General features: G+C 59.1%; 1 protein-coding gene across 2 annotated transcripts in view; it reads left to right on the forward strand.

Annotated features, from left to right (window-relative positions):
- The first annotated feature begins 434 nt into the window (after nucleotides 1-434).
- The window catches only part of FBLN1 (fibulin 1), an 83,518-nt gene continuing 69,846 nt past the window's right edge, over nucleotides 435-14,106 (forward strand). Inside the window, exon 1 of one of the 2 annotated variants that reach the window (XM_027070460.2) lies at nucleotides 435-615. In XM_027070460.2, the coding sequence (XP_026926261.1) occupies nucleotides 540-615 (76 nt within the window). In that variant the 5' untranslated portion in view covers nucleotides 435-539. The remainder of the gene's footprint in view (nucleotides 616-14,106) is intronic. The other variant, XM_027070461.2, reaches the window with a different exon arrangement.

Genomic DNA, 14,106 nt, shown 5'->3' on the forward strand with positions numbered 1-14,106 from the left:
CGCGGGGAGCCCCCGCCTCGAAGGGACACCGCCCTTCCACCCCCCCCACCCCCCCCAGAAAGCGCCTCCGACCCTTTGGGACCCCTCGCTCCCGCGGTCCCCGTCCCCCCGCCCTTTCTGCGGAGTCGGGCGGAGCTAACCTTTGCTACCCGGCCCGCCCCTCGGGTCGGCGGGTGGGGAAGGGATCGGGTTTCTCCGGCGCACGGGGGGGAGGGGGAGGGCGGCAGCGGAGGGGGTGCGTCCCGCCCGGAGGCGCCCCCCCCCCGGCCCCCCGCCGGGGAGACGTTTGAGGGGAGACCCCCCGCTCCCGCCCCTCGGGGCCGGAGTGCGCGCGCCCCGGGCGGGGGGCGGCCCGCGAGGGAGGGCCCCGTGCGCCCTGCGGCCCCGCCTCCGCCGCGCCCTCCTCCGGGGCGGGATAATTGAACCGCGCCGCCGGGGCCCAGCGTTGGCTGCGGAGGCTCGGCCGGAGCGTGGAGCCCAGGAGCCGCGCCCCGCGCCCCGCGCCTTTGTCCGCCCGCCGCCCGCCGCCCGCCGGCCCCATGGAGCGCGCCGCGCCGAGGAGGGTCCCGCTGCCGCTGCTGCTGCTCGGCGGCCTCTCGCTGCTGGCCGCCCGAGGTAGGGGCGCCCCGAGTCCACGGCCCCCGCTCTAGGGGCTCCCCTCCCGGCCCCGCACCTCCGGGAAGTCCCGGAGCTGCAGTAGCCGTCGGCGTCTCGGCGCTGCGCCCCCGCCGCGCTCCTGACAGTGCCCTCCCCGCACCCCACTCCTGGCCCCCGGCCGAATCATCTCGGTGACCTGGGGCACTTGTTTCAAAGACCGTAGGTCCTCCTCCCCACCCCCACCCCCGCCCGCCTTCCCGCGCTGCCCACGCTCGCGCCCACCCGTCTTCCCACCGCGGCCAAGGTTGGGAGGCGGGCAGGAAGCCCCAGCCGACGCTCGCGGCGCCCCTCCGGCCGCGCTCTGCCTCCAGAAGGCCCTGGCGAATCGGTTCTCACTGCCCCCACCTCCACCTCTTGGTAGGGGCTGTGGTACCCAGCCTGTTGGCGAGAAGACTGAGACGGGACAGTACTTTGCCCAGGAGACCAAGCCAGTCGTGGGTTAGGGGTGGACGTGGGAGAGCAGAAAGGAAGGGAGCAGTCTGGGGATAGCTGTGTGTCGGGAAACCTCTGCCCTCCTGGGACATAGAGGGCCCCGAGGGAGGTCCTGCCAGGCTACATGCTCAGCCGGGGCTGGGATCAGGCCACTTCCAAACCCACCCACCCTGTGGCGGCCAGGGGGCTGAGTCTCCCCCGGTAGACCTCTGGCCAGGCCCCTCGGCCCAGGACGGACAGCCCTGGGATGGATCCTGTTTCTCCCCTCACCCTCAAGGCCTAGCTCCTGGGAGGCGACCACCAGGCCCTGAGGATTAAGTGCAGCTGCCGGTGAGCAGAGCCGCGGCCTCTGACCTCTCCGCTGACCCGTGACTCATCAGTCATTAGACAGGCCTGCCCGCCCAGAGGCTTTGTTCTTCCTGGGGCCTGGACCACCCTTGGAATCCTAGATCCTTTATCTCTGGCTTAGCTTGGTTTCACCTCTCCCGTGACCACCCTCCGTCTTGATCAAAAGGTCGCCCCTGGGAGGTTGGGGGCGGAGGGCAGAGCTCTGCAGAGGGTCCCGGGCTCACTCACTGGCTGCAGCAGATCCCGGAGCTCCGGCTGTGTCCTGGGTGTGTGCTGGGGGGGTATCCAGCATGTGTGGGGTGGGGGAGAGGGCATGGGAGGCGCAGGGCTCAGGGTTGGCAGCAAGAGCCGGCCCCCCCCCTCCCCTCCCCGCCCCGGGGCTCAGAGGCTTGGAGGGGATGGTGCCTGGGCGGGAGCTGGCCAGGTGGGCAGAGGGAAGAAGGGCATTCATCGGAAGATGAGAGCAAGCCCAGAGGGGGGCCCTGATCGGAGGCCACACAAGGCTCCTGTTCAAACAGAAAGGACCCCAGGGCCCCCGTGTATTGTGCAGACAAGGCAACTGCGACAGGCCCGGGCGAACTCTTTCGAGGCTGAGTGCCCGGTCCTTCTCCACTGTTCTGTTCTGCCTCGTATGTGAGGAAGCTGCCCTGCCATCTGACTCCGAAAAAACACGGAGACTCGGTCAGGCTGGAGGGGCGCACGTCGTCTTTACAGAGAAGGCCCGGACTTCAGGGGCACGTGATAAAGCAAACCCGCTCATTGCGCACGGTGGCGTGGCCTTCCATGTCTTTGGGGGCGGCCCCTCTTTTGAGTTGCAGTGACTTCCATACAGTTTGGGTTTTCTTCCCTGGTTTCCTTCTGCGGCTGCAAGCTTGGAAGCCCGAAGGTTCCCCGAAGTGACACGGCCCCACGCCGCAGGCCTGCGGGGTCCACGGGGAAACCTAATTGAAAAGTGATCATGGAAAAGGCCATGGAGTGGGGAGCCCTTTAGCCGAGCTGCTGAAACTCGGCCCGGCCACTGCGGTGCAGAAGGGCGCTGATCTCCCCTGCCAAGGGACAGAGCTGAGCCACACTCTGTCCTGTGTCTGTCTGCCCTGTTGGGCTTTCCTGAGAGCGGGGCAGGAGGGAGGGAGTGGAGAGGAGGAGGGCATTTGGGAAAGACAACTGTGTTTTCTCCAAGACTTTCTTGGCCTCCGGCTGGCTCCGGCGGGGCAGTGTTTCCGACTGATTACAGAGCAAGTCGCTGGGAGGGAGAACAAAGACGGGAGAGGGCTTGGCTTGGAAACACGTGGCCCGCACCGCTGCTGGAACTTTCCCAGGCTGGCAGGGGGTGGGGGGAGACAGACTGGGGAGGGGGGCTGCCAGAGCGTTGAATGCATGAAGATGAGACTTGGGGGTGCCCCTCGGGCTCTGGCGACACCTTCTTCTGGCACTGCCTGAGACCCCCCTCAACTCAGGGCTCTGCCACCCGTGCTGGACTGTGGGGGGCGGGGGAAGGGCACCACGAGCTTTGGTGGGACGGGAAACAAGGTTGCCCGTATCCTGCTGGAAAAGTCCATGCGAAGGTTGGTGGTTTTCTCATTTGTAAAACAGAACAGAAACCCACTTCTTAGGTTGTCTTGAGGACTGAGGGACAGACGGGAGGGCGAGGCCTGCCAAGGTAGCTGGATTACTATGACCTATCATTTGTGTTGCCCCCTCCCCAGGGTAAGCCGGTGTCCTTGTCCCCAAGATGCTCTGAAAGTCCTATTCATTTTCCCAGAAGGGCCTCCGAACTGGCAGCTGTCGAGGGCCAGAGCCATGTCGGGGAAGGTCAGGCAGAGCGGCGTCAGCTGAGCTCCCCGGGCAATCAGTCGTTGGGGCATTAGGTGTCGGCTCTGTGCCAGACGCTGTTCTGAATCTTGGGGACACGGTGAGGAAGAAGAGAGGCCTGGCCTTTCTGCCCATGGGGTCCCCACCCCCCAGGAGAGCCTGAAGAGCCAACAGTCCATTTCAAACCAACCCCGACAGGCAGAGAGTCAGGGAGGACCCCCCCCTCCCCACCCGAGGACGCAGCATGCAAGGTGGGGTGTGGGAGGAGCTGGCTGGGTTTCTGGAAAGGTCCGGGAGGGTGGTGTTCAGGCAGAGGGAGCAGCATGGGCAGAGGCCCGGGAGGCGAGAGAGGACGTGGACGCGTCCCCACTTCCCTCCAGTTAGTTCCTTTGATGGCAGGGCCCTGAGCCGTGGGTGCGTCGGGTGGGGCAGCCGTGCAGACGAAGCTTTAGGAGCCAGTTCTAATGGCGCGCACAATCCCCCCGCCGGTGTATTTTATCTGTAATAAAAGACCCTACTTTGCAAAACATCCGATTATAACAGTTTGACTAATAAATGCCTTTGCAGGCGCTGCATGGTTCCAGTCTCCTTGTAATGATCCCAGATGTGACCACATAACCAAATGGGGACAGCCATTATGTCAGCTTCCCTGGGATCAGAGACGCTTCAGCCTGGAGGGAGCTTGGAGATGAGAGGGTGTGGCTGGGAGCCTTGGGAAGGCAGGACCAGGGGCTGGGTCGGTGCCCGCTGGGCCTGCCCCCTTGGCCCTCAGGCTGGTCCTCACCTGACTCTGGGTCAGGAGGGAGCCAGGTGCCTGCGTGTTATCACGAGGTCCTACGTGGTGGGAGCCAGCCCTCAAAGGAGGTTGGGAGACCGGTCCCGATTCTGAAAGTGACCAATCCCGTGCCCTCTGTACTTCTGTTTCCGTAAATCTGGAATGAGTACACGCTCTGCTCTAGGAAATTATAAGTGGCATAGTTTACATTTAGCCACTAATTTAATCCTCTCAACAACCCTATGAAGAGGGTACTATTATTGTTTTCATTTTACAGACATATATACCAAGGCCCAGACCAGTTAAGTAACTTGCCTGGGAAGCACAGCAGTAAATAGAAGGCCAGCTCACAGCACAACATGCTCCTGACCGCTCGGTTCTCTCGCCTTAAATTTAACGAGGGAAGAGCAGGTAGGACAGCGCTCGAGTCCCATTAACAATTGCTGCACGCGTGTCCTGAGGAGGAACATGCGTTTGGCATGCACGGGGGACCACAGGGCCCTCGAGGGGCTCGTGGCTGGCTTGGCAGGAAGTGATCCCCAAGGTGATGGCATCTGTCTTGTTTCAGATCCGTGGACAGGCCTGTCCTGTACTGGGGAGGCCATGGCCGTGGTGCCGGAGGGCTGTTTGCTCGGGGACCCAGCCCAGGGCCTGGCCTTGGCCCTGCCTCTGCCTTGGGTGTGGCCCAAGTCAGGCCCTCCCTGCTGCCATCTGGGGGTGGGGTTCAGGGACCCCTCAAGGAACCTGCCGTAGGCAGTGCTGTGGGGGTGGGGGGGAGACGGTGCGCACAGGGGCAGATGCCCCTGACCACAGGACCCTGGGTGAGGTCTAGAACTGTCCACAGGGTATGAAGTCGCCCCTTTCCTGGCACCGTTATAAAGGAAAATGTCCTTGGCTGGACCCGGGTTCCAGACACAACAGGGCGGGCCCGGCCTCTGGAGAAGACGGCCCTGGAAATTGTTTAGGTCATGTTCCTGCTTAATCTGCCCCCAGCCTTGCCAAGTGATCCTGCCAGAGGGCCGTGCTGACGTGGCCAACGCTGGGAGCAGGGACACTGGATTCCTGCCCACCCTGTTGCTGGCTTCCTGGGGGACCCAACCACCAAGCCCCCCTCCCCTACTGCTCCTGAGGGCGGGGGCCCCAGAGCCTTTCTTTCTCCAAGTGGAGGGTCTGTGATGTGTGTTCTAAGCTGCACCGACGCCACACGGATGGGGGTCCGGGCCCTCCAGGATCCCTACACCTGGGGTCCGATGGGGCCCAGGTTTTATGATGGGCACTTGAGAATTTGGGGAGGAGTGGTTTGTCTGTCAGGACACGGAAACCACAGATCAGCTGGCCCGCTCTTTGTGTAGGTGGGGGAAACTGAGGCCCAGAGAGAGGAAGTAGGTGGAAAGGGTCATTCACAGGCTGCTTCCCAGTTCTGTTGAGCAAACGTTTCCCAAGCATCCCTTATGGGCCTGGCCGGAGCCCTGAGGAGCTATTTGTCATGAGCCCATCATTTGTCAGTTTGTCACGTACTCAGCAAGCACGAGGCCCTGGGGACGCAGAGCTGCGTGCCCTAGGAGTCTTCTGCGGCCCGGGACCAAATTGCTGCAAACTGACAACAGAGATGTGTCCTCGCACCATCCTGGCGGCCAGAAGTCAGGTATCGCGGGGTCTGTAGAACTTCAGTCCCCTCAGAGGCTCTGGGAAAGGGTCCACCCTTGCGTCTCCCAGCTCCCGGGGGCTCTTGGTGCTCCTGGGCTCGTGGCTGCCTCTGTCTTCACACTGCCTTTTCCTTCTGGGTTTCTCTTCCAAGGACACTTGTCTTGGGATTTAGAGCTCACCTGGGTGATCCAAGAGGATCTCATCTTGAGATCCTTAATTGCACCTGCAAAGACCCTGATTCCAAATAAGGTCGCATTCCAGGGTCAGGACGTGGATGTATCTTTTCAGGGGCCACTGCACCTGCTAACAGCAAACACAGGAATAGGTGCCCTGACGAGGATATGTCGGTAGGAATCAGTGCCATAGTGACCATGACGTGTCATGACGGTGACAGCAGCCCCGGGTGGCTCTCAAGTGGGCGGAGAGGGGAGGGGATACCTAGCTGAGGTGTGAGTGGCGAGGAGCCGTCTGTGGAAAGATCTGGGGAGAGCTTTTGGGTAAAAGGAACAGCTGGTCCCAGGCCCCAGGTGGGACCAGGTATATTGGAGGGACCAGAAGGGAGTGTGTACCTCTGGGAAGAGGCAGAGGGCAGCTGAGACGGGAGGGCTTTAAAAATCGGGGCGCAGACTGGGTTTTATCCAAAGTTCACTGGGAAGCCGCCGGAGGACTTTAAGCAGAGGAGTGAGGTTATTTGGCTCAGGTTTCCAGAAGTCACTCTGGACTGCTGCATGACATCTGGGGAGAGGCGGCATGAGCCAGTGTGGAGGCTTGTGCAGGGTCCAGGGCTAGAGGTACCCTGGGCAGAGTGGCAGTCGGGGGGCCGCTGGGAAGTGGATAGAGGTAGAGCTGGAGTAGACAGGACTTGCCATGCGATGGGAGGTAGAGGGTGAGGGACAAGGGGTGATTCAGGCTGACCCCGTTATTGTCGCGCGAGCAGCTGGACGGATGGGGGGCCGGACGGGGTGGGCAAGAGTGCAAGTTCTGTGTGGACACTCTAAGCGTCCCGTCTGACATCTGGGGGAGCCTGGGTTTGGGGGCGAGATCAGGCTACAGGCAGACATGTGGGGGTCTCAGCCCATAGGATGAGGCGACAGGAGACGACCCAGGGGGATGGCCGGGGCGGGGGCGCGAGGGGTCACAGGACTGAGCTCTGCCCGGCACGTTGAGGGGGAAGTGTACCTGCTTGGGGGCTTCCAGAAACCTGGGTGGTGGCTGGGATCTTGCCAGGACTGGTTTTGAGATGGGAGCATTTTTATGCTAATGGGGTGAGCCAGTATTTTCTTTCTATTTATTTATTTGTTTATTTATATATAGAGAGAGGAGAGAGAGCATGAGCAGGGGAGGGGCAGAGAGAGAGGGAGAGAGAGAATCCCAAGCAAGCTCCGAGCTCGGGGCTCGATCCCCACAAACCATGAGATCATGACCTGAGCTGAAATCAAGAGTCGGACGCTTAACCGACTGAGCCACCCAGACGCCCCGAGCCAGTATTTTTCTTGAACCTGTTTTTCCTTTTGGATCGTGTCACCTGCTGGAGTAAAACGTCCCAGGAGCTTTGCTGCCTACATACGCCTCCTATTTTGACATCAGACTTCTCTCTGCAACCACTCCTGTTTTTATCCCCCATTCTCCGTGAGTGCGGGTGAGGCCACCAAGGCTCAGAGAGGTCAAGCAGTGCGCCTGTGGGCACACAGCGGCCCCACCAGGATTGAAACCTGGGAGCACGGCCCTCAACTCGCGTTCGTAAGCGGGACACGGAACCCCCTCATGTATCTTTCTGGCTGAGAAGTCTGGATTTTGCTAAGTCCGGCTTTGGGAGGAAGCCAGTTTCCTTCAGCGTGTTATTGGGGGGGGGGGGGTCAGCTTTAGAGTCCGAGCCAGGCTCCAAGGCCACCTCCGTGTTTGCTCTGTGGCCTCGGGCCACTTGCTTAATCTCTCCCTGACTCCCTGCTTCCTAGAGTGGCTAGGATCACATGAGATCATTCTTTCACCGGAATGTATTGAGTGCTCCGAGGCCGCGTGGGGCAAGGTGCAGGGACCCAGCCCTCATGACACTAAGTACACAGTGCAGTTAATTATTTGTGCTAAGTGCCGGGAAGCTCAGGGTGCAAAGAGGCCGTGGAACGGCTGTGTGCGTGTGCGTGCGTGTGCGTGTGCGTGTGCGTGTGTGTGTGTGTGTGTGTGGAGGGGATCAGTGACGGAAGACTTCTGGAGGAAAGGGCCTCTGGACTGGCGTGGGTGTGGATGAACTGGCTGTCGGAAGAGAGTGTGCCCGGCACCACCCGGCTTCCAGCTTCCAAAGGCCAGGTGCAGACGACACATGACAGGTGGCCGGAGAGTTCAGAGCAGAAGCGGGAGAGAGGGGTCCCCGCAGGGTGGGATGCTGCAGAGATGTCGGGAGGTGAGGCTAGCCCACGTGTCCGCTGGCCTTGGCGGGAGGAGGCTCCTGCCCGGAGGGAGAGATCTGGGAGATGCTTCGTGGCAGGTGCTGGTGGAGGGTTGGGCGGGGGGGGGAGGTTGAGGCACGGGCGGCTCTTGTGTGGAGCCGTGAAAGCAGACCCGGGCATGCCCTGCTTCCTCCTGGGAGGCCGGGTGCCGTTGAAGAGGGGATGGTTCTGTCCCTATCCCAGACCTGCAGGGGTCTGTACACCAGACACCAGTGACAATTGCCTGGTGCCTCCCTGGGCCACCCCCTTGAGGACGGGACGGGGTCCTGTCTTTTCACCTCTGGAATCCCCTGCCCCAAGCCAGAAGCCTGCACGTGGAAGGGTCATGAGAGGGGCTTTTTAAACACGATTTTTTTTTTAAGTCCTCTCTACCCCCAGCTTGGGGCTCGGGCTCCCAGCCCACGTCGAGCGTCGCACGGTCCGCCGACTGAGTGGGCCATAGGGGGGCTCTTTTGAATGTGTGCGGGGCTTAGGACCGCTCACAGGCCAGTCAGGCATCGGCCGGAGCCCCTGCGAGGATGACAGGTGGCAGGCTGACATTCTGGAAGCTTCCATCCCAGGAGCACCCCGGAACCCCTCTGACTGCCGGCCGGCATCTGCCGTGTTGGAGAGAACGTGTGTCTGTCTCTCTACCCCTCGACAAGAACGCGTACTCCTCTGGACCACGGGTTCAGAACCACCACGTTTCACAGTCCACACTGCAGCCCTCACGAAGGCGTAATTCGCCTGGAAGGGGTTTGGTTTTAACGCCTGTCTCAGCGGACAGATGGCATCCGCTGCCCTTGAACCAGTCTGTCTGTCTACCTGCTCACCAGGGACTTCCGGTGGGGGTGTCTCTTTCCCGAGGGCAGGGGGCGGGGTGGCGGTCCTCTGGCGATGTGTCAGTCTGGGGGAGCGTGTGATTCCCGTCAAGAAGGATGCCCTCTCCCTAGCGGTGCGGTGCCTTCTGTGGCTGCCCGATTGGGAGGGTTCTTTCTGTGGACGGGCACCGACGTAAGCATTTTGCCCGAATTAGCACATTGTTCTTCCCAGCCCTACACGGTTACCACCCGTTTGATGGATGGAGATGAGGGGGCTCAGTGAGGTGGAGGGCAGATTTGGGGCCAGGCGGTTTATTTTTGAGAGCCAGAGAGCCAGCAGGGCGGGGGGCAGAGGGAATCCCAGACACCGCCAGCGCAGAGCCCGACGTGGGGTCGAGCTCGCAAAACCGTGAGATCGGGGCCTGAGCCCAAACCGAGAGCGGGCACCTAATCGACCGAGCCTCCCCGGGCGCCCCCGGGGCTGGGCGGTTTTAACCCACAACATCTCTCGCCTTCCCCTGGGATGCCCGAGTCCAAAGCCAAGAAGATTTTGCAAGAGAGGTTTTGCTTGGTTTATATTATGCTTTGTGGATCCACTTCACGCAGTCAGAGTACAGGAACCGGAGGTTAACTGTGCTTTATCGAAGCTTCCTCTCCGAAGGGAGGGAAGCGATCTGAGCGAGAAGACTGCAGGCTGCCTGAGGCCCCGCTTCTCTCCTAAGAGCCCCTCCAGCCGGGCAGCGGGCATGGGCGGGCATCGATAACTGGCATCGCTCCCAGAAGTTAGGGATGGAAGGCAGAAGTGTCCTCATTTGCTCCAGGTTGCTGAGGGCCGTTCGGGCGTGGTGGGGTCTCCACGCGGGATTTCTGTGACCTGATGCCCAGCTGTGCGTCCTGTGTCAGCACGGAGCTGGGGATCCCCCCACCCTCCCCTCCACTGACGATGCTGAATTCTTCCCTGTGTGGCTGGGGAAGCGAGGATGGAAGGACGGCCTCCTTGTCACCTCCAGAAGCCTTCCCTTGGCTCTTGCCTGGGCCGGGGAGTGAGTGCCACCCTCTTCTTTCCTTCGTTACTTAACATTTCACTTGTTCCGTTGGAGGTCACCTGGCTTGCTGCGTAAAACGTCGCATTCACCACTAACCTGCTATGAGAGGATGTTCTAAGACATGGTTTACCGAATTAATCCTTGCTATGGTCTTCACATTCATGCAGTAAAACAACACCGATTGTTGGGGGCATCTGGGTGGCTGAGTCGGTTGAGCGTCCGACTTGGGCTCAGGTCACGATCTCGCGGTTCGTGGGTTCGAGCCCCGCGTTGGGCTGTGTGCTGACAGCTCGGAGCCTGGAGCCTGTCTTCGGATTCTGTGCCCGCCCCCTCACTCTCTGCCCCTCCCCCGCTCCTACTCTGTCTCCCTCTCTCTCTAAAATAAATAAACATTAAAAAAACAAACAAACCACAACATCAATTGAAAGAGGCAAGTGAGTTAATCAGCAGAACACCCAACTCCTCTTCTGTTGAAGGGTGATACAAAATGCCACACAAACACTCAATTAAAAATTTTTTTTAATGTTTATTTATTTTTGAGAGAAAGAGAGTGTGTGCCTGAGTGGGGAAAGGGCAGAGAAAGAGACAGACAGACAGACACAGAGGGTCCGGAGCAGGCTCCGCGCTGACAGCAGGGAGCCCGATGTGGGGCTCGAACTCAAGAACCATGAGATCAGGACCTGAGCCGAAGTTGGAGGCTTAACCTACTGAGCCCCCCCAGGCACCCCCCCACTCAGTTTTTTTTAATGTGTTTTTTCCATTGTGATGAAATACACGTAACGTTAAGCATTTGAACCGTTTCTAAGTGCACAGTCGGGAGTTAAGAACCTTCACCCTGTTGTGCCACCAGCTATCTCCAGAGCTCTTTCCTTTCCCCAAACTGAGGCCCTGTCCCCGAGAAGCACGAACTCCCCACCTACTTTCCGTCTGTGTGAATGCGGCTCCTCTCGGGACCTCTTAAGTGGAATCAGGCAGCGTTTACTTATCCTTTTGCGACTGGCTTGTTTCACTGAGGATGTCGTCTTCGACCACAGCGTTTTAAATGAAGCGTTTAGTTCGCTCTTAGATGGTCAGCTTTTTTTTAAAGACAACAGTCGTGCGGGGTGTTCAAGTTCATTTTAACCCAAGGATGCATGCACTGCCATTGTTCTATAGGAACGAGGAAGGGCAAGGCGGGGGGCCCGGGTGGTTCTGTGGTTAAGCGTCTGACTTTGGCTCAGGTCATGATCTCACGGTTCGTGAGTTCGAGCTCCGCGTCGAGCTCTCTACTGTCAGTGAGGAGCCTGCTTTGGATTCTCTGTCTCCCTCTCTCTCTGCCACTCCCCACTCAAGCTCGCTCGCTCTCTCTCTCTCTCTCTCTCTCTCAAAAATAAATAAATAAACATTAAAAAAAAAAAAAGGCAATGAGGGAGAGTGAGTGATGGTCTAGACTGTCCTACTCCACTTGGTTTTAGTGGAACAGCACATTGGGGTCTTTAGGATGGAAGCACCATAGGCAATGAATGGTTTTCCGTACTCTCCGGGTTACGGCAAACATTTGTAGTGACTGTAATTCCCCTCGTGAACACCAGGGACAAAGCAGGGACACCAGCCCGGGCTCCCTGCCTGGTATTCTTTCCCCGGGCCATCTCTCTTTCTGACCCAAAGTGATTTTTCACCACCAGAGTAACGCTTGTTCACTACAAAGGGGACACGTATGAAAACAGCAAAGACAGTGCGTCCCTTTCCAGTTGGGACGTTTCTTGGAAGACGTGTGTCCGGGGGTGGGAGTGGTATTGGCTTTTGTACTTTGGAGAGCCTGGCCCTGCCCCATCGAAAGGAGATGCTTGGGAGGAGCCAGGAGGCTTTATTTGTTTCAGAACGTAAGTTCATAACAGACCTTTTCTTGGACAGGATACACCTGTCTTTTAGAGACAGACCTACTGCAGACAGTATCTTTGTTGACATCTTGAGCCGTGACGCCGGAACATTCTTCAGGGTGTCCCCCTCGCTCTACCTCCTTTCCCCGCAGCTCCACTTTCCTCCGATGGGTTGGGGTAACCGTCTCTAAGGCCAAGAGAGTGGCAGTTCTGAGTCTCAGACCGATGCCCCAGCAGGTCCCGGGCTCTTGCTTAAATTCTCAGCAGCCTGGCACTTTGCGGAAGTCGGCTCCAATCAAACGTTGTCCTTTGGGATCATTCCCTCCCCCTGAAGAGGCATGTTTGCAGCAAACCCTATACTTCAAGGTCGTCTTGCCCATCAGGCCCCCAGTGAAGATGCCTGTGGCCATTGCATCCTGCTCAACTTCCTGAGCCTCGCTTGCTGTTTGTGCCGGGCATGGGCAGGTGCTTCAGGGTCACTGAGAGGAGAAGAATGCGATCCTTGCCCCAGAGGAGTTTGTAATTCACCAGGAGGCAGACGAGCCTAGCTTTGGAGGCTGTCAAAACCAAACCTGGTGCCTGACTTTGTCCCTCTGGCTGTGTGACCTCGAGCTGGTCACTTGACCTCTCTGAGCTGGAATTTTCTGATCTGCAAAATGGGGACCCTAATGAACTGGCCTCCCTGGGTCCTTGGGGAAATCAAGGAAGTGCCCGTGTTGTACCTGGCACATAGTAGGTGCCCAGTGAGTGTGCGGCACCAGTGGTAATGGCAGTGATGGGGGAGGAGGCACGGTGTTGAGGGACATGCCAACAGAACTGGGTGATGTCTGGAGGCGAGCAGGTGACAGGGCGAAACAGAGAGGGGCCAGAGCCTAGAGGGGTCAGAGCCCAGACCAAGGAGCAGTGAAATGAGAGGTTGGCAGGGAAACATCAGGGATTTTGAGTGACACTCATTCAAAGTGCAGAGCTGGCCACCCACTGGTGTTGGGAGAGTGAGGTGTGTTCCAGGTGGGGACGAGGACACCTTAGCATTTATGTCCATGTCACTGTTAGGTGACCTAACTCCATTTGGCTCCTTCCTTGTGTAATTATGTTTGGAATCCGGGTTCCATACCTGTAGCCGCTGATGTGACAGTTCAGTGGCAGAGTACCCACGGCAAACGGTTTAAAGACAGTGGTGAATGGGGATGGTTGAGGAACAGAAGTAGGGAATTCTCTGGCTGACTTCCGTGCGCCAGGCGCCCACAAGAACCCTGTGATTCGGTGGTCCGTGCCCCATTTCACAGATTGGGACACAGACCTGGGTGCAGATGGCTTCAAGAATTTGCCCAGGGATGTTGAGCTGCAGAGTGAGGCCCGGGGCTCAAACCCAGCTCTGCCTGATGCTGAACCCTTCCTTCCCTCTGCACTGCCCCACCCCAAAGGAGCATGATAAATACAGCGGCCGGCATTCTCCCTCAGGTCCCTCCGACTTTAAGCTGCAGCTCTCAGCTCATCCCCAGCTCACTACCTCAGCCTTCACCAGAAGCCCATGAACTTTGGCCAGTTGGCTCAGCTCTACAGGCCACCCATCGGCCACAGGTGCTGGCTGCAAACATGTCCCTGGTCACCGTGCTCCAGCCACATGGTTGGTGGGGCTGGGTGTTTCTTGGGACGGCAACCCGCTGTGATTGCCCAAGAATGCCTTCCCCCTGATCCAGCTCCTCTCCTTTGGCTGTTCTGGCCTACGCCAATGCTCAGGACTTGAGGGATAAACGTTTATGAACAAAGATGTTCAACCCAGAGCTGTTCGTTCCTGAGTGTAAAATACCAGAAGTGAAGAGAGGGGGAACGGGTTGGGAAAGTTGCCTTTTCTGCTCTACAGCGTGATGCCGTGTGGCCTGCATGATGGCATAGAAAGAGGGCTTGAGGGGTCGAGGGGGAGAGAGATGCTGAATGCAAAGAGGCTTACTTGGTGTCAGGCTGGTTATTAGGATGGGGGCCGTGATGCCCTGCCCTGGTCTGTTCCCCGTGCCTCTGCCTCATCACTGTCCAGCTGGCTGTGGACCCTGGCGGGCTCTCCACGGCTAATCTGATGGGGCCGTGCGCGAGGCTGATGGCGTGCCTCATGCCCAAGGGGGATGAGCTGACCCCAGATGGCTGTGGGGCTCCCACCTGGCTGCCTGCTCATTCCCCACCCCCCAAACCCGGGACCCAGCCCCCAGACGGCTCTGCTTTGCACAAGTCCCAGCCTTGTGGCTGCTTCAAGCATTCCAGGGACATTCCAGATTTCTGAACTGAGCGGAG

Source organism: Acinonyx jubatus, chromosome B4 (assembly GCF_027475565.1).
Source record: "Acinonyx jubatus isolate Ajub_Pintada_27869175 chromosome B4, VMU_Ajub_asm_v1.0, whole genome shotgun sequence".
NCBI classification, from domain to species: domain Eukaryota; kingdom Metazoa; phylum Chordata; class Mammalia; order Carnivora; family Felidae; genus Acinonyx; species Acinonyx jubatus.